Here is an 18,604-nt window from a genome sequence, read left to right as displayed (position 1 = left end):
CGTCGCTTGTAATTTGCTGCCGAGGATTTTTGTGGTTTGGTTATGCTGCCTGCATTGTAACTGATAAAAAATGATTCACCAATTTATTGTAACCTGTACGTGGTTAGCTGTAATGTATACCCTTCATATTCGCCTTATGGTGCATTACCGTAATGGCGAGGAAAGAACTCTTGCACCTATTCACCGAGGCTAATTTTATCAGCAGGATGTACCACCACTCGTACACCGGGGTTCTAGCACGAGAAGAAATGACCCAGTCTACGCAATTCGTAGAATCTACCAAAACGTGGGGAATATTTTATTTGGATCATCAAAGAGGATATGAAAAACTGGAGCTATTTCCATGTTTTCGCAAAAGGAGAGGAAAAATGTGCTCTAGTAATGCATAACAACTTTCACATCTAGGTCAGTTCTGATGCTCATATGCATTACTGTAAAATTGTTGTGGAACAAATGAACAAACATCCATATTTCAGATGGGTTCCTTGAAACGAAGTACCGTTACCATCGAGCCTGTAAACTTCTGATGGTGCAATGCACAAACAATTTGATTACAGTCCCTGATTTACTTATTTCAAGAGACCTATAAGAATCAGATGTTACATTTACATTTCACAGGCATGAATTCTTAGGCCAGAGAGTTTTGAGGTTCAAATTCATTATATGAACCTCCCGTATGCAAGATAAAGGCTGTAGGTGCCAAAGCAATCTAATCCCACTCATGTCAAATAGATCATCTCATTGCAGATTTGCAAAAATAGAAAACAGAATCTAATCATGATCTCCAACCCCTCTCTTCAAAAAGTATATCAAATCCCTTTTACATTCGAAGGTACCACGCTCAATCACAAATTATCTGCAATCTCAATAATTCACCGAAACCATTGGAACATCCCTCAACCACATCAACTGCACTGAAGAATTCAACTCAAAAAACTTGCAAAGCTTGTGTCCGAACTATCATCAAGACAAGATGCAAGAGAATTGGATGTGAACGACATGACCTCGACCCCCATTAGCTTCATGAGATCACATGTAAAGCAAAATTGTAAGAGTAAAAACCTGCTGTATCATTGTTGTCTCCAGTTCTCTCCAGAATAAGTGGCTTCAGCTCCAAGTTCTTCCTCAATTCTAAGTAGCTGTAGGAAAAAAAAGGGGGGAAAGAGCCATCATGAGAAAATTAGTGACCAAAAACAATATTGCAATTTGAAACTAGATTAGCCTATATCGATAGGGTATACTTATGGTTGCAGTTTTGTAAAAGAGCAATTTGGTGTACTATCTAGAATGCACAAACATGGCACTGACCCCACAGATAACTGCAATTGCATTTAGAAAGGCTGCCATCTAAAATGACATTAGTGTCCAAATTATAGTATTTGTGTTGCATCTAGCACGTGAGCATGCACAAATGTGTCTTGTGTCGAATAACATCACAAGTAGCCCATTTTTAAATTTGACAATGCTCTCATAAAGCAATGCCTGAATTTTGACAAACCTGATTGTATTTTGCAAGTCGCTCCCCACGACAAGGTGCTCCAGCTTTGATCTGGCCAGTTGCAAGGCCAACTGCTAAATCAGCAATGAAGGAATCTTCAGTCTCTCCACTTCTATGTGATATGATTACTCCCCAGTGAGCAGTTTTAGCCTGCTTCACAACTTCTATAGCCTCTGTCACAGTTCCAACCTGATTTACCTGGTTGTACGTTGATATGTTTTATCATAGTTTTGAGGAAAACCGGCAGAAGTTAATTGGATCAAAAACTTGACTGGTGAAGTACATATGCAGATCGATAGATTATCCCAGTCTGATCATGAGTTCTAACTTTATAGTCTTTATTTGACCATCACATGATTCATCGAAGTCCAATAAGGTCCATGTTAAATTCTAGAATAGAAATATTGATTAAGGTGCATTTGGGATTAAATATGGAATTCTCTTGCAAGCAGCATTAAGCTTACTATCACTGTATCATTTTATGTTTAAAATGAAAAGAAGGTACATTTGAGTCATCCACTTGCTTCATTTTTTTTAACAAAAAAAAATACTCAGACATTTCAGAAATTTTAACCCAATAAAGCCTCAAACCAGCTTCAAAACACTCTCAATGTATTGTTATATTATTTTCAAAGATATCAAGGTTGTAATTTAAGATTGTTGCATTGCTGACTCTACTCAATATTTGGATGAAAACCAGACCATGCTTATAAGTGAGTACCTTCAGAAGAAGGGCATTGCAAGTAGACTCATGTATCGCCCGTTCTATGCGTTTTGGATTGGACATCAATAAGTCATCTCCTACAACCTGCAAAACTGTTTTCTCAAGAGTTGTCTCCAGGCCAACTGAAAATCATTCAAAACACTGGATGTACCTGACATATTCCAAGGCTGGTAAATAACTTCGTGTGCTCCCAGTCATCCTTGTCAAATGGTTGCTCAATAGAGACAACAGGATATTCTGTCATACATAAATAAATTGTCTATTAGTTTTATACTGCATTTTAGAAGCAGCAAAATAAGAAATTATGATGCAAATCACATGGATACCTTTACAGAGTTGGGTGTACATCTCAACCATATCTTCTCCTGTCTTGAAATTCTGCCCTGACTTATTTGGTGCTTTGAAGTCTAAATCATATTTCTTTCCTAATCAGAACAAATAACCTTACATGAGTGAGCTCAGTGATATCTCAGTGCACTTGGGCAGCATTTCTTAAGAGGCAAATGTGCACATGGTAACCAGGGTGAATAGAAATCACATGCATGGTTCAACAAGAATTGAAAAAATAATAATCCCATAATAAGAAGATTTTGCCCCATTAGTGTTTTAAGCTTGATGCAGGAATAATCAGTTGCCTGTTAAAAGTTGGAACCACTAGAGGAGATAAAAGGCATTTGCTTTCAAACTTATCAAATTGACAGTATCTTGGAGAATACAACAGTGCCTTTTATATGAAATTGAGGTTGTACAATATTAACAAACAAATTCATCTTTACCCATGCAAAAATCAGTAGCAGCAACATCTATTGCCAACTTAACTCTTCCAGTATATCCAGCTCTGTCAATTGCCTCTCTAACAAGATCCAGGCCCTCCTCAATGCTGATACACGGAAATAAACTAGCTTAGTAGGTTAAAGAAAATTCCTAACAAGAAAAGTTAAAATAACTTCTATCACTGAATTGCTGAATCTGTTCTATTTAGCAATGAAATACATTTTCTGAATTATCCCACAGCACAACAAAGATGTGCCAACTTGTGACACCTGAGAAACAAACCACCATGTCACAGCCAATGAAGTAACACATTATTTTATAATAGAGGTTGTTTGCTATTATACAAGAGTAACACATATAAGGGCATCCAAGTGCATAAGGCTCCCATCATTGCAGGGTCTGAGGAGCGTCACATATAAGCAGCCTCATCCCCATATATAGAAAGCATGTTCCACATTTCGAACCCATGACACCAAGGTCACAATGGAGCAACTTTACTATCACGCCAAGGCCCACCATCACAAGAGCATCACATATGACAAATAAAATTATAAAGATGCTTGCCTGGAGATATTTGGAGCAAATCCGCCATCGTCGCCAACATTGCACCCATTTGAACCATTTTTCTCTAAAATTATAGCCTGTACTTAGCCAGAATTAGTAAGAAAATTTAGGTAACAAGTTGGGGTTTAGCCCCACCAAGACATAAAAATTGTTCTAAAATCCTATCATACAGATTGGTTTTCAGATGTTTGATGACTAAGACCTCCAAAAGAACTGGAATGTGTCAACTCTATTAGAAAGTTCATCAAGTTGTTACACAGTGTTGTGGGTTTAGCAACAGTTAAGATTGCAATCTTGGAAAGGATATGCAGGGAGATGATTGGGTTATTATAGGAAGAATTAACAACAAAATTGGTTCAGGGCATCCAAATGAAATACCTTCAGGTGGTGATAGGTCTCACAACCCATTTGCATTGCTTCCTCAAAGTTACTTGCACCAACTGGAAGAATCATAATTTCCTAAAAAAACAATTTTCAGTCAAACTTTATTTTAACAACAATAATAAAAACATTAACATGCAATTATGTTTACATAATTATGTGATCTCATGAAGTTTTAAGTTGAGAAAGGGGATAAGTTGATGCGATCACAGCTAAGCCCTGAAAATGCATGAAAGTGCAACATAAAATAGTCAAGTAGAAAAATTGACATGAAAGTATCTAGAGAAGCTCCGGGCAGGTCCGAACATATGGTCTAATGAAGTTAGAGATAGAAGGCAAGCAACAGTGTCCAAAAGAAAGAGTCAACATGACAACTTTAGTTGGTGAATAAAATGATTTAACATAAAGTCACCGTATACATACACCTTAAAAAGGTATTATTTTAAAAAAGGGTGGCTATCTTGAAATAGCTAGTTTTGTTATTTCTGGAGCAATAAGTTATAGGTTGACTAACTAATCAAAAGTGTAGTGGAGGACATAATAATTCTGTAATTTAGTGCTCTAGAAATGACAAAACTAGCTCTGGCAATATCACCACCCTAATAAAAAAACCTGCAATGAGAGAATATATTAACATGGTATTGATTCTGGAAAGCATTATCATGATCATATGCAAAAACACTGCCATGGCTAGTCCCAAGCGCAGATGAGAAATTTAGAGGGTTAATGTCAGGTTGATAGTTGATTGTCAAAATATGTCAATAACTATGAAGTAGATCTGAATTTGACTACAATAACATATAGAAAAATCAATATCACTTGCTTACAAGAAACTAAATGAAAGGTAAGTAAAAATCCAAGAATATTTGGGATGGCTAATAAATTATTATATGGAGGTGATAAAAATAATAAACATAGAGTAAAAATAATAGTGGATAAAAATGACAGACTAATGGCTATTATATTAGTTTCAGATGAGGAAATTTCTAAAGTAGCTAGTGCTTATGCACTGCAAGTAGGATAAAAAGAGAGGACTGAGAAACAATTTTGGGAGCAAATTGATGGATTAATACAAGACATTCCTAAAAGGGAAACGATACTTATAGGTGATGACTTAAATGGCATGTAGGAAGAGCAATAAGAAACATGAGGGAGTACATGGAGAATTTGATTTTGAGAATATAAACTTAATGAAAGATCGAATTCTTGAGTTTAGCATATAACTTATCGATTGCAAATACATATTTTTAAGAAGAGAAATGAGCATTTACTAATCTTTAAGAGTGGATCAAGTTTGCCACAAATAGATTACCTTTTACCAAGACAAGAAAAAGATCAGCAGACAAGAATTGCAATGTGTTGTCAAGAGAGTTTAACCACACAATATTGATTATTAGTCTTAGATTTATACAATAAGTGCAAAAAAAAAAAAGAAAAAAATTAATAAATATCCAAAGATAAGATAGTGAAATTTAAAAAAGAAAAAAATATTATATAGTTTAGGTATACATTACTAAAGGAGGAACATTGGCACTTAAGAAGTGTAAACTATATAAAATATGGAACCAAATGGCCAATTATATTAATAGCTAAAGATATTTAGGGAGAATGAAAAGAGAAAAGATATACAAATAAAAAAACTTGCTGGTGGAAAAATGAGATATAAGAGGCAATTAAAATAAAAGGGATTCATCATGAACAATGACAAAATATTCCTAAAAAGATGCAAAAATGCTAGCAAGGATAAATAGTATAGCATATAATAATTTATAAGACAGATAGGGTTCAAAAGAAGGTAAGAATGAAATCTATACAAAGAACTAAGGTTAGGAAAAGAATCTAAAGACATCGATTGAGTTAGAGTGACGATTATAAGATATTAGTGAGAGATGAAAAAAAATTAAAAAAGATGGAGATATTACTCTTTGAAAAATTGTTAAATGAGGATTCTATTAAAGAAATCTTCATTGAAGAAGTAAAATTAATGATAAGTCAATGTTTTATTCGTAGAATTCATAAAAACAATGAGGAGAAAGCTTTCAAAAGAGGACAAAAATGTAATGCATTATAACCACTAAAATATCTGTATCATGAAAGTTATGGGACTATATTGGCTTACTAGTTTATTTAATAAAATTATTTACAAAAACAAAAATACCAAATGAGAAGAGGTATTGTGTACCTATCTATAAGAATAAAAGCGACATACCAAAATATTTTAATTATCAGGAAGCTTATGAGTCATTCTATGGAATCATGGAAAAGGGTAACTGAATGTCTTTGAGATAACCAATTTGGATTTATGCATGAAAGATCAACAATGGAAGCAAAATATCTACATATGGTCTTCATTGACTTGAAGAAACCTTATGATAGGGTAACAAGAAAAGAACTTTGGTGAACTTTAAGAAGAAATGGTGCATATAAATGATAATATTAAAATAATTGAGCTTATATCTGTTGGAGCATTGATGAGCGTTAGGAGTTGCTGCAGTACACCATGAATATTTCTAGTTACCTTAGGCCTGCATCAAGGATCAGCACTAAGTCTGATGTACCACATTGTCTACTATTAGTGGACAACATAGTTTTCACTAATTAAAAGAGAACTAAACTAAATACCAAATTAGACTTCTGAAGAAAAAACCTTTTGGATAAGGGCTTAAATATTAGTAGAACAGACACCAAGTACGAAATACAAAATTTAGTGAAAATGGAAATAAATATGTGATATCAATTAAGACTACTGACCAAGAAATACCACAAAGTGAGGGGTTTTGTTACTTTGGATACATCATACAAAATAACTGGAAGATGGACGATGAGAATATGTAATACAATTAGAGCTGATTAGATGAAAAGGAGAGGTGTATCTGGAATATTATGTGATAACTGCATACTTTGAAGATCTAGGCAAAAATTTATAGAACAATAGTAAGGCCTGCCATGTTGAATGACTCAAACTACTGGGCAATAAAAAAAGTACATGAAAACAAGCTGATTTAGCAGAAATGAGAATGTTAAGCTGGACTATGGTAAAACAAGAACAAGATAAAATAAAAAAAATGAAGGTATTAGAGGAACTACTGGAGTTGCATAAATTAACGACAAAATAATGAAAGTTCAATTAAGTCGGTATGGACATATACAATGAAAATCTGAAGAGATCCAGTAAAGAGAAGCACCTTATTTTGTGTAGAGGGTCGTAAGGAAAGAAGGAAGAGACATAAGATAACATGGTAGAGGTTATAAGGAAAGATATAGAGAAACTTGGAATAACATCAAAGGTGATCCTAAATAGAAGTACTTGTTGAATGAGGGTCTAGTAAAACTGGCCCCAAATAGTTGGGAAAAGTCTGGATGGTTATGGTTCTGCTACATGATCACATGCAATAATAAAATCTATCTCTCCGTAATACGTGCGTCCTCTGTTGGAGCAGACCAGAATTAGCTGGAATGTTGGATGTATCCCACAGAAGTAGCACGACCTACAACGCATAGTCTACAACCTGCTAGAGAATTTATAATTTTAGTTATGAAACAAGGTGGGAAGTATGACATCACAAGTAAAAGCACCACTACCTTTTTTCCCCCCTTTCTTATCTGTATATTTATGTAATTTATTTCACATGTTTGAACTTCAAACCTTATAATATTTCATAAATTAAAAAGAAGTTTGTCTCCATTATCATCAAAGTATAGAAAAACATTTGAGGACTTGCAGCTCGTGTACATTGTCATTAAAAATATTGGTAAATTATCCGACAATTTGGAATCACCAGTGGCCCTCATCCGGTATATATGAGATGGTTTTGGAGACACTTGAGAACATATAGAAGCTCCTAAATTTAGAACAATGCAACCAATAGGTACAACATGCATAGGGCTTCAACAAATAAATCATTGTTGCAGTTTAAGATATAAAAGTCAATCCTGCAAGATTGAAAAGCTATAAAAGAGCTTCGGAAAAAAAGAGAATCTGTAAGAGAACACTTCTTTGCTGTTTACTCAAAATTTAGAAGATAAAATAAATCAATAGCTGTTTTAGAAGATTAAATAGAGCAAAACTGTTTCAATGACTCAGTCAACATGGGCTGAAAAGGGGAGGTTCCAGTGTATTGGTTGAAGAGTTTGAAAGGAGGGTGATGAACCAAAGGAAACATATGTGCATTGTTGAAAATGTTTTATGGACAGTAAAATGTCATCCAATTGGAAGAATTAGTAATGACAAAAGACAATTCTTACAGTCCACCCAGGTTGATTGAAAAGGCCTATCTTTTATGTTACTATTATGATATGCTGAATAAGATTTATAGGCGATTGTATTCTGACAAACACAACATAAAAAAGGTTCCTTGACAGCAAAAAATCACTTGAACATCTTGATAGCACTTTAAATATAGCCTAGAATGACTTGATGGATGTTTTCAGTATACTAGTTTTGTAAATGAGACCCCGATTTGCTGTACTCTTTGTTTATCTCCTTCCCGTTCTTGTTTTAACAATGGCATGATTATGGGTTACAGAGTTTCTACAAGATCATTAAACTATATAAAATGTATGTTTATTTGTATTTATTTTCATGCTAGGAATAGTCATCCTTTTGATACAGTACAAAGACTGTCAACAGATTCAGTGCAGAATAAAGTAACACAGATTACAGTTCACATAAACACCATACGACATGCATGTTCTCAGGCCATTCCATGTTAATTTGGGCAGGTGTTCAGGTTAACAATTTTGTAGCAACAAGCACTTTGCATCTTCTGTTTTCAAACACTAACAGTTCCCTTGAGTATATGACTTATATCACACCATCCTCCAAATCGAGAATATTAATCTACTATATGATTCATAACCTGGATTAATATAGGTCATACTTGGACAGCCAAATTATTCCCAGCATGTTTTCCACCACTAATGACGGTGATGGCTGGAACAGGAAGGATTGGATTGCTTTTACCCGAAAGATCAGCAATGTGTTTGTAGAGAGGAACCTGCAAGATCAAGCAGTAACCCAAAATAACTAGAATGATTTCAAGCAGAGGAAACCAAAAACTTATTAGAAATGATGTCATGCCTCTTTTTCTGCAGCACCAGCTTTGCATGCAGCAATTGACACAGCTAACATAGCATTTGCTCCAAGCTCAGCCTGCGAAATGTTGCCAAGTCTTATATTCTGCTATATGTAAGTCATATAAGTCCCACTATTATAGATTTACAGAGGAAAAAGATGAAATTTCTGATGCAAAATATATCTATTGACAAAAAAAGATCATATTAGAATATTTATTATTTTCAATGCTTGTGAGGAATTTCAGCATGCAAGATGGATAAATAACTCACGAAAGCAACTAGAATACTCCATAAGTAATAGACAAACATGGTTCCTTCCATAGCATAATACAAAATACAACAGGACTCAAGAAAATGAAAACCCAATAAACCAAAATGCACACTCAAGCAAACAATCAACCAAGAAGCAGAGTCAGATAAGACAACTTGCCTTATTCTCAGTTTTGTCCAAACCCATCATTGCTTGATCAATCTGGGATTGAAGCACAGGGTCCATGCCAATTAAGGCTTCAGAAATCTTTTCATTAACAATCTTCACAGCTTTTGAAACGCCCTTTCCAAGGTATTTCCCTTTCTCTCCATCACGCATTTCAACAGCCTCATACCTAGGATCAGTAATTAAGCCAAGGTCAATAACTTGACTACAGTTTGGTTGATAGGTTTTAAATATGTCAAAATAGCAAATGTGGTTGACCTTTCAAAATAGCACAAAGCAATAAAGACAAACTAGGCATTCATATGCTTGCTATTCCCTAGTGCCGGAATGATAGCAAAATTAGTAATCATATGAAGAAAGAAAATGAATACAGAAACATAGAAGCATAAGCATAATGCATTAAAAATTGCAGAAGACAAATCACATGAAGAGAGTCACAGACTAAAGAAGAGAGTCACAGAATAAAGCAGCTTCATATGGTCCACTAATATGGGTCATGATATTTCCTACATGGCTTTTCACATTCCCAGATAGGCTGTAACAGTGGTGATTCACATCATGAAAAGGCAACCTTTCCAGCCTTCTGAAGGAAAATAAGCAAAAAGCAATGTTAAATAGCCAAATATGCTGTCAAGACATTTTCTAGGGTTGCGCTTCTATATTTCTCTAAAGCATTCGTGAAGTCCTGTAGACAACTTGATCGATCCATATCTTCGACAACTATCTTCTGGTTGTACATACTACCAGCAATGCTGCTACTATTCTTGATTCTTAATTTCCAAGTCACCCTTTTACTTCAAAAATCTAATATCTCATCCATCTCAGAGGAAAATAGAACAGCTGGAGAATTAGATTTCAGAAGATATTTCTTTCACCCTAGCCTGGATATTTTGACCCGGCTACTAATTCCAAAGAAGCCGAAAAAGGTATAAGAAAAGCAGGCATAAGAAAGACGAGCAGCTGAATAGAGAAAATGGCTCACATTCCAGTAGAGGCGCCGCTGGGAACCGAGGCTCGGTACATTCCCTTGTTTGTGTAGAGATCCACCTCCACAGTAGGGATCCCCCTGCTATCCAAGATCTGCCGTGCTTTGATCTTTGTGATCGCAGAAGGAACAGCTTTCTTCATATGATTTGACTGCGTCATTCCCAACAACAAGTTAAAAAGAAGAAGAAGGAGGAGGTTAAATACTTTTAGAAGAACACATAACATTGGATGAACTCGAAAGGAGAAAATAAGAAGAATTATAACCAAAGAAGTTGGAACCAGGAAGCGTACAATGAAGAGAACGGGGTCTGGGGTCTTGGCTCTGACGGCCGCATTGACGGCGTCTTCGATCTTCCGAGAGAGCATGTGCTTGTCGAGATACTCCTGGACCGACATTTTCTCTGCTCGTTGTCGAAGAATTGCAACCCTAGCTCGTTTCCCTTTCTCCGGAAGAAGAATTAAAAAGATAACCTTTTTACTTTTACGCCAAGATCGAATAAAGGAATAAGGTCCTTGATTTCGAAACGAAACTCTGCCCTAGATCTCTCTTTCACTACCTCGAGGAGGAGAAATCAAGAAGAGGATTTCAAGATTCTACCGCGCTGCGATGCTTCTTCCTTCTTGATCGCGCATTCGGGTTGCGATGTCTCGGATGAACCCGCCTCGTCGATTTCCACGAGAAAAAACCGCCCACCAGTGATCTCTTCAATCGGCGGACGCCTGGTCCCAACTCCCTCGCGCTCCTGCCTTGCCTGAACGAACAAGAGCACGTCATAGGGAACAGTCCCCGGCGCCGACCTTTAGGGTCAAGGTTAAATCAGTCATTTCATGTGGTCTTATTTATATTTTTTTATTTTTTATTATTGATTATACGAAAATTCCAAACCAAAAATTTTTAATTTCATCCTGATTTTTATTAATACAATTAGGCCATCTACTTTTTAAATTATTTCAATTTGAATTTTGACTCTAATTTTTATTGTCCTACCATGATTGAATTACCTCGGCTTGCTTATATAGTATCAAATTATTTATATGACAAAAGAAGCTGATATAAAAGCATTGGTTGTTGCTCCTGATCTTCACGTCTGAGATCGAATGCCGAGGTGAGAATAGCCAAGGTGATGCTGTCGCTGAAGCTTCATCCGAATATGTGCAAAAAATTCTCATCGGAGTGTCCTCCAGTGAAGATCCTTCGATGCTCAAATTAGAAGATAGAGAGATAAAGAATAATGAGAATCAGAGAGTGGGAGTGGAGAACTTACTTCGAGGATCCCTGTATCCTTTTATTTATAAGAAAAAAATTGGAGTCGTATACGTCTTAAAGTCTTGATAGCTTTTCAGATTTGGCATGTGGATTGATTCAGAAAAATTATTTCTTTTTGCGGGAGCCTCAATTGCGGAGGAATCCTTCTTTATCTGGACTTTCCTAGTTTAGAAGAGAGAGAGATGGATCTATCGGTGAAGGGCTTAGCTCAGTTATGGACGAGCTAAAATAGATCGTCCAAAACCAAGATTTTGGAGATCGTGGAGCGCACGTTGTTGACCTTAGGCAATTTGGAATTAATTAGCTATGGATGATCTAAAATAGGTCGTCCAAGGCCGAGATGAAATCGTCGGTAAGGACTGAGGACAAATAGCAGCCACAGCTAGCTCGATGGAGTGTATCCGATGACCTTTGTGACTATTATATACACATGATCTGACAAGCATACATCTCTCGTAGATCGATCGGAACCGAGGATCCTTCCAGCCGAGGCCAAGGTATAGGTCCACAACAAATGCCCCTCATTCTTGAGGCCGAACTTAAATAAGGTCGGTCAAAGAGAATATTAGTCCGAGGTCGAGGCTGACTTTGTTGAACTATTTTCTGTTGACATATGTCAAGGATCGGCTTCTTAAGGTGAACAATCTTTAAATCTGGACCGTCGAATCATCGGATCCACAAGAGACATGTTCTGACCAATCATGGGTTGCCACTTGACGTACATTAGCAGGGGGAGATAATTCGTCAGTAGATCAGAGCCGTCTGAGCCCCTATAAATAGGCATCGTTGAGATTTTACTTTATACTATTTTTGCTATTCAGTAGGAGAGCTAAAGCACTTTGTTTTTCGATAACTCTGTTTGGTTGAAGCCGAGCTATGGTTGACCCCATCTTTGTCCCTTTTCTTGCTCAGCTGTCTCACTCCCATAGGTCAACTTTCTATCTTCATTATGAGTGCATCGAGTTCGTCCCCATCCACCTGGAGTTCAGGTGATGACCTAAGAGATGCGACCCTAGATTCGATGTAACTTCTTCTTCGGGTAGACCCGAAGCGAGCGAGATGCCAAACTTTGATCCATTTAGGGTGAACTCCGTCCTCACCCCAGAGGATTTGGAGGTCATTAGGCTAAAGTATCTAATCCCGATCGAGTTCAGGCTAGAGGTCGCCATTCTCGGAGAGCATATAGCTCTTCTGCATTGAGGTTGGGTAGGCCTTTATGAGGAATCACTGAAGGCTGGCCTTAGACTACTCTTCCATTACTTAATTGTAGAATTGCTTAACTTGTATCGAAGAAGTCCCTGTAGTATAACATCGAACTCATGACATCAAATCTTAGGTTTCTTCATCCACTATCTTCTCCTCGAGGTCAAATTGACCTCCCGCCTCTTCAGGACTTGCTTCACACTAAAGAAGCATCCTACGGAGGTCGGATGATTGTATGCCTCTCCTCGAAAGGGATAACATCTCTTTCGAGGGGCTCCTTTCTCGATCCATAACTAGAAGGAGCAATTTTTTTTATCTCGAACGAGCAACCCTTGGGACTTTAATACATCGTGGGGTCGACCTCAGAGGTCGTGGTCAGAGCTCCTACACTTTCAAATATCGAGGAGAAGATATTGGCACAAATCTTTGGTCTTACTTCCCCTCCATTATCCAAGCTCCTTGCCAAGGAGAACTTGTTCAAGGTCGGGTTGAGCCCGACCAACCCTAAGAGTAAGTAGGTTTTGATCTTTTTTAGTTCGGCACTTTTTTCTTTCGACTAACCTTGTCTTTTATGTAGCAATGAGACCTAAGGACGTTGAAGCTCTTCGTCGGGTTGCCAAAAGGAAGAAGACAAGCACAGTCCCAGCTCCAAAGCATGGTCGAATTGAGGCCATCTTTGCTTAGCCCGTAGCCGGCTGTTCTTCAGGGCTCAATCACTCTCCTCTCAGGAAGGAGTCTTCGGTGCCAAAGGATGCCCAGCCTCTCAGACCTACCGCTCCGGGGGATTGCCTTCTGCTTCCTCGTCGCAATGGACTTTGGGTGCTCTCCGAATTTTGGTGCATATGTCGTCACACCCAGTTGACCTACCGACTGAGATGTCTCCTTTGAAGAGAGCTCCATTAGAAACCAAGGCCCAAGATAATAGGAAGAGCATCATGGATTATCAGGTTGCTCGGACCCTACTTTGGTCAGCGATGACACCTGTCGACATTGAGGCTATCAACGTGGAAGGAGGTGCCTTCCATGTCCAAGACTCGTATGACTCTCTGCTTTGAGTCAGCGATGAGCTTCCACTGATTCTCAATTCCTCCAATTTTTTTTGTATGACACTTCATGATTTTTTTTAGCTCATCCATCACATAGATCATTTCATCGAGATGATCCAGGAAGCTTGGTAGATCTCCTGGAAAGCCGAGGAAAAGGCTAATCAGGCCAACAGAAGGACGGATGATGCCCAACTCTCGAGGCTTAAGGCCGAGAAGGAGGCTTAGTCACTGAAAGCCAAGGTGAAATGGTTTGAGTCTGAGCTCGCCAAGGCTCGAGGTGACACCGAAGCCCTACTGTTCGTCAAGAACAATAAGTGGAAAGAGAAGTTAAAGGCCACCGAAGTTGCTGTGGTCGAAGCCTTTCGCTCCTCAGATGAACTTCGAAAGATCAAGGCAGAGTTCGGCTTTGACTCTTATCTGCAAGGAGTCATAGACTTCAAAGAGAAGGTCAAAAATCATTTTTCCAACCTCAACCTCAGGCCTCTGGAGTTGGACGATGAGGAGGAAGTCGATGAGGTCGAGGACGATAGAGCACATGCTAAGGGCCTCTTCAGCTTGGTTCGTGGAGATCAAGCGGTCGAGGACATACCATCGGCTCGGTCTCTTGTAGTCATCATCCTTTCGGACCCTAGCGATGCCGGTGAGTCTCATGCCCCTGATGGGGCTTAAAATTTTTTTGTACTTCTACTCGAGCATGTCCAAGCTTGATGATTGGCCAATCCTTTTTGAGAACCTTGGCATTGGCTAAGGTATTTTGTACTGGGCCAGCCAAAATTTTGTAAAAATTTTCTCTTAATAAATATACTTTTTTCCCATATCACAATATCAAAGTTATGCAGGTTGGTTGCTGAGATGTGGCTAAATTTGGTGTCCAAACTTTATTAAGGGTCTCGCATGTCGTCGTTAATCAGAATTACACTCGTCGCCTTTAGGTTGTCTTTTGGAGATGAAATGTAGAAATTGATGACGTTCCCAAATAGGTCCAAACTTTGAGATCTGTCGTACTTCGGTAGGTAAAAGATCGAGTTCTGGGATGATTTGGAATTTGAAACTAATTTTCAAATATGAAAATATTGCATTAAAATAGCAATAAAAAGAATCATAAATCCCTTTTAGAACTAATCTAAATATATTCATGATTTTAGATTTAATTATAATGATTAAAATGGTTTTAAAAACTTCTTTTTAAAATAGATCGGTACATACTAGAACAATCTTTTTAATGTAAGGGGTAAACCTTACATCAGGATAATCTTATATCAGTGCATGCAATCTTTCAATCAATTAATTTTACTTTTGATTTATTTGATTCAATCTTATTTACATGTGCTTTGAAAAAAAAATTGAAGTACGCACATGAATATAAGCAAAAAATAATGAAATAAAAAATTTTTATATAATCACATTAGATCATGACATAACATCACAAAAAAATTTTAGATCTGAACCCGAATTTATACATCATATAAATCATCTATTTTAGATCTAAATATCCATGTAAATCTATTCAAAAATTAGATCTGAACACAAATTAAAATTCAATTTAAAACCAGTCTGAGATTCCATAAAAATTCTGTTCAAAACAGAACCAAAAACCTATTCAAAACTAAAAATCTATTCAAAAATAGATCCCAAAAATCCTAAAAAATTTGTTCAAAATAGATCCAAAAATTTTTGAAAAATCTATTAAAAAATAGATCCAAAATTTTTAAAAATATGTTCAAAATATATCTGAAAATCTATTCAAAAATAGATCAATTTTTTTTTGAAAAAGTATGTTCAAAAATAGATCCAAAATTTTGGAAAAATTTATTCAAAATAAATCAAAAAAAAATCAAAAATCAGAAAGAAACATAATCAGATTTCATAAAAAAAAAATCTGATTACAAACTAGATCTAAAATTCTGAACATATAAATTCAACCCGATCTTATTTTGTATTCAAATCTTGAACCTCGCTTTGATACCAGTTGAAGAAAAAATCCAATATGAAAGAACTAAAAATTGGATCACTAGGATAAGAAGAACATGTTTACCTTGATACGTCGTGGAAATAAAATAGAGGTTGCTGAAAAAAATCTCGTGACAGTAGTAGGTGTGGCTCTTCTTTAGTAGGTTCCTTTTTACTTTGTAAGAACTACATGCGCAGATCCTCTACTTCGCATGCATGTCAGGCTTCATAAAAAAGAGGAGATGAAGAACTTGGTGGTGTCACCATAGAAAAAGAAGTAGAAGAGGGTGTGGAGAAGTGGGATGGCATGGAGATCAAATTGCGTGCCAAGGTTTTTCTCGAAAAAGAATTCTACATGTCTTTTCACGCCCATGCTTGCCCCCTTTTTGTTTTGTGTCGCACACAATTTGATCCCAATGCCCCAAGAAATTAGAACTTAATCTAAATCAATTCAAATCATATTTGAATTTGATTTGGATTAGTTATTATACTTATTTGAAACCTAAGGAGATAAGGGGAGGCATCTCCTCATCCATTCACATGCACAAAGAAAGGGGGCACGATTTTCAATGCCTCTCTTCCCTGTTGGTCGGCCATCATGGAGAGAGAAATTCCAGAATTTAAGCTTATATGACCAACCCTAATTTAGTTTTAATTGGATTCGATTCGAATCTAATTCGAATCCGATTCGAATCTAATTCGAAAAGACTGTCAGTCCCAATCTAATTAGGATTGAAATCCAAGACCAACTTGGATAATTAAATCCAATTAACTTTAAATCAAATCAAACTTAATTAAATTAAATTTGATTTAAATTAATTAGGATTCAATTAGATCAACACTGATCAGAAGTTCGGGTGCTAACTAAATTAGGACTCGAACCCAATTCCCTTACATTCCTTGCATTACAAATTAATTCAAATTCATCCCCAAAATTAATTCTACAACTAATGCCCAGTGCTAGTTGGACATAGCCAGTATTTAATTTTGTATGATTTAGAATTTAATTCTTAATTAAGTAAATCTATTTATTCAATCAAGTCACCTACTTTCAGATTGAACATACAGACTTTAGGTCAATCTCTTTTCCACATCACCTGACTTTGTGCGTAACTCCATAAGTTTGAATACTAAATTAGTAGTATAAAAATTAATTTCTATACTAATCAAAGTGATCATCTAGTAATAATACTCGACGTCCGGATAGGTCGAATAATTGTAAAGCAACATTCAAGAACCTTGACATATGGTTACTGCATAATTTATCTCTTTAACCCTCAATGCTTAGGATGACTTCAGGATCAACTGTCAAACCCTTAATTAGTCCTAAATATTATGTTTCAACCTTATAAATTTTGTGACTAATCACATAGATTATCCTGACCAAAATTTTACTGAATTGAAACATAGTGAAGCATTATCTCTTAAAATCTGGAGCGGTCAATTTCATCTTGACTCACATACAGACTTCGTAAGTATTTGACTATACTCAAAAAAATTTTATCACTGTATTATAAATATAGATAGTCTAATATCAAAGTACAGTGAATTGCTTACAAGTCATCGTGGTGATCTCAGGTCGGAGAGATACTAATATCCATATTCTTCACAAGCAGCTCTTGACAGCAGAGTGCTCTACAACTGAATCATGTTCAGTGAAAATGTACTCCTATATTTTATCTATATGTCATACTAGTATCTCCACACTCCTTGATTACAAGGATAACCAACCCATATGGCACATAATGATCTATACTTGATAAACGTTATCGTCCTATTAATAACATATCATTTGATCGCAAATAAAATTTAAAAACTACTCAATAAATCCTCATCATCTTTATCGATTGTTAATAGTTCTAAGAATTTCATCATAAAAAGAGTTCTTTAAGAAAGATGCAAAATTATGATGAACTACCAAAAATAATATTTATTAATGTAATTTATTTATAATTTATATATAAAAGTACAACTATTTATAACTAGATAATTGATTTTATGACCCATTCCTAACACCAAGTTCCACACCTCCAAGGTCGCAGCGTTCAAATGATTGATGTAGTCCTAGAGTGGCTCATTCTCTCATTGCTTTATACTAACAAGAAAGTCTGAGTTGCGATGCTGCCGACGACTGCTGACGAAGTGGGCAACAAATATTTGGCTTAGCTGATGAAAAGAGTCCACGGTGTTTGGTTGCAAACTCGAATACTAGTGATGGGTAGCCTTTCTTGGGATTGACGAAAAAACTCGATAGAGGGTCGCATCAGTTGCCCCTTGCAAGAGCATTAGAGATTTAGAATTCTCTAAGTGGTCCACCAGGTCGGTAGTTCCGTCATACGTCTCAACTACACCATCTTGAATTGAAGTGGCAAGGATTTGCTCATGATCTTCTAGATGAACGATGGGTTGGTGTTGAAATCCAGATCGGCATCTGACCACTATGGTGCTTGTAGTGCATTGATCCGTTACTGCATCTCCCAAAGCCTCCTTTCCAGGTCATCCTCTCAAGTTAGGGGGTGATGAGGAGAAAAATAGCCCGGTGTCGAGCCTTTCTCGAGATCGGAGTGGATGATCATTTATGCCTATATCAGGCCGGGCTATCAGGGTGGCTAAGATGGCTGGCTCCCACCCTTGGACTTCAGGGAGGTCGGTCTGTCAATCCTTCTCTAGCCTACTATGGATTCTTTGGGGCAGAATA

General features: G+C 36.7%; 1 protein-coding gene across 5 annotated transcripts; it reads right to left on the bottom strand.

The window, feature by feature from the left end:
• Nucleotides 1-722: 722 nt before the first annotated feature.
• On the bottom strand, nucleotides 723-11,209 carry LOC105050564 (cytosolic enolase 3). Of its 5 annotated transcripts, XM_073244916.1 has the most exons (15): nucleotides 11,039-11,209; nucleotides 10,732-10,884; nucleotides 10,436-10,590; nucleotides 9,448-9,622; nucleotides 9,022-9,120; nucleotides 8,822-8,938; nucleotides 3,939-4,019; nucleotides 3,561-3,637; nucleotides 2,999-3,102; nucleotides 2,549-2,647; nucleotides 2,374-2,459; nucleotides 2,220-2,306; nucleotides 1,499-1,696; nucleotides 1,063-1,139; nucleotides 723-957 (listed from the first exon to the last, which is right to left on the bottom strand). In XM_073244916.1, exons 2-14 carry the CDS (start codon nucleotides 10,834-10,836, stop codon nucleotides 1,071-1,073), a joined length of 1,452 nt encoding a protein of 483 aa, XP_073101017.1. In that variant the 5' UTR covers nucleotides 10,837-10,884; nucleotides 11,039-11,209; the 3' UTR covers nucleotides 723-957; nucleotides 1,063-1,070. The 5 variants fall into 5 exon arrangements, with proteins under 5 accessions (XP_073101017.1, XP_073101018.1, XP_073101020.1 ...); XM_073244917.1 differs by having other exon boundaries at nucleotides 723-1,139; nucleotides 9,022-9,093; nucleotides 11,039-11,207; XM_073244919.1 differs by having other exon boundaries at nucleotides 723-1,139; nucleotides 10,998-11,181.
• Between the last annotated feature and the right edge of the window lie 7,395 nt (nucleotides 11,210-18,604).

Source organism: Elaeis guineensis, chromosome 10, assembly GCF_000442705.2.
Source record: "Elaeis guineensis isolate ETL-2024a chromosome 10, EG11, whole genome shotgun sequence".
Classification (NCBI taxonomy): Eukaryota; Viridiplantae; Streptophyta; class Magnoliopsida; order Arecales; family Arecaceae; genus Elaeis; species Elaeis guineensis.
This window is presented reverse-complemented; position numbering and strand designations above follow the sequence as displayed.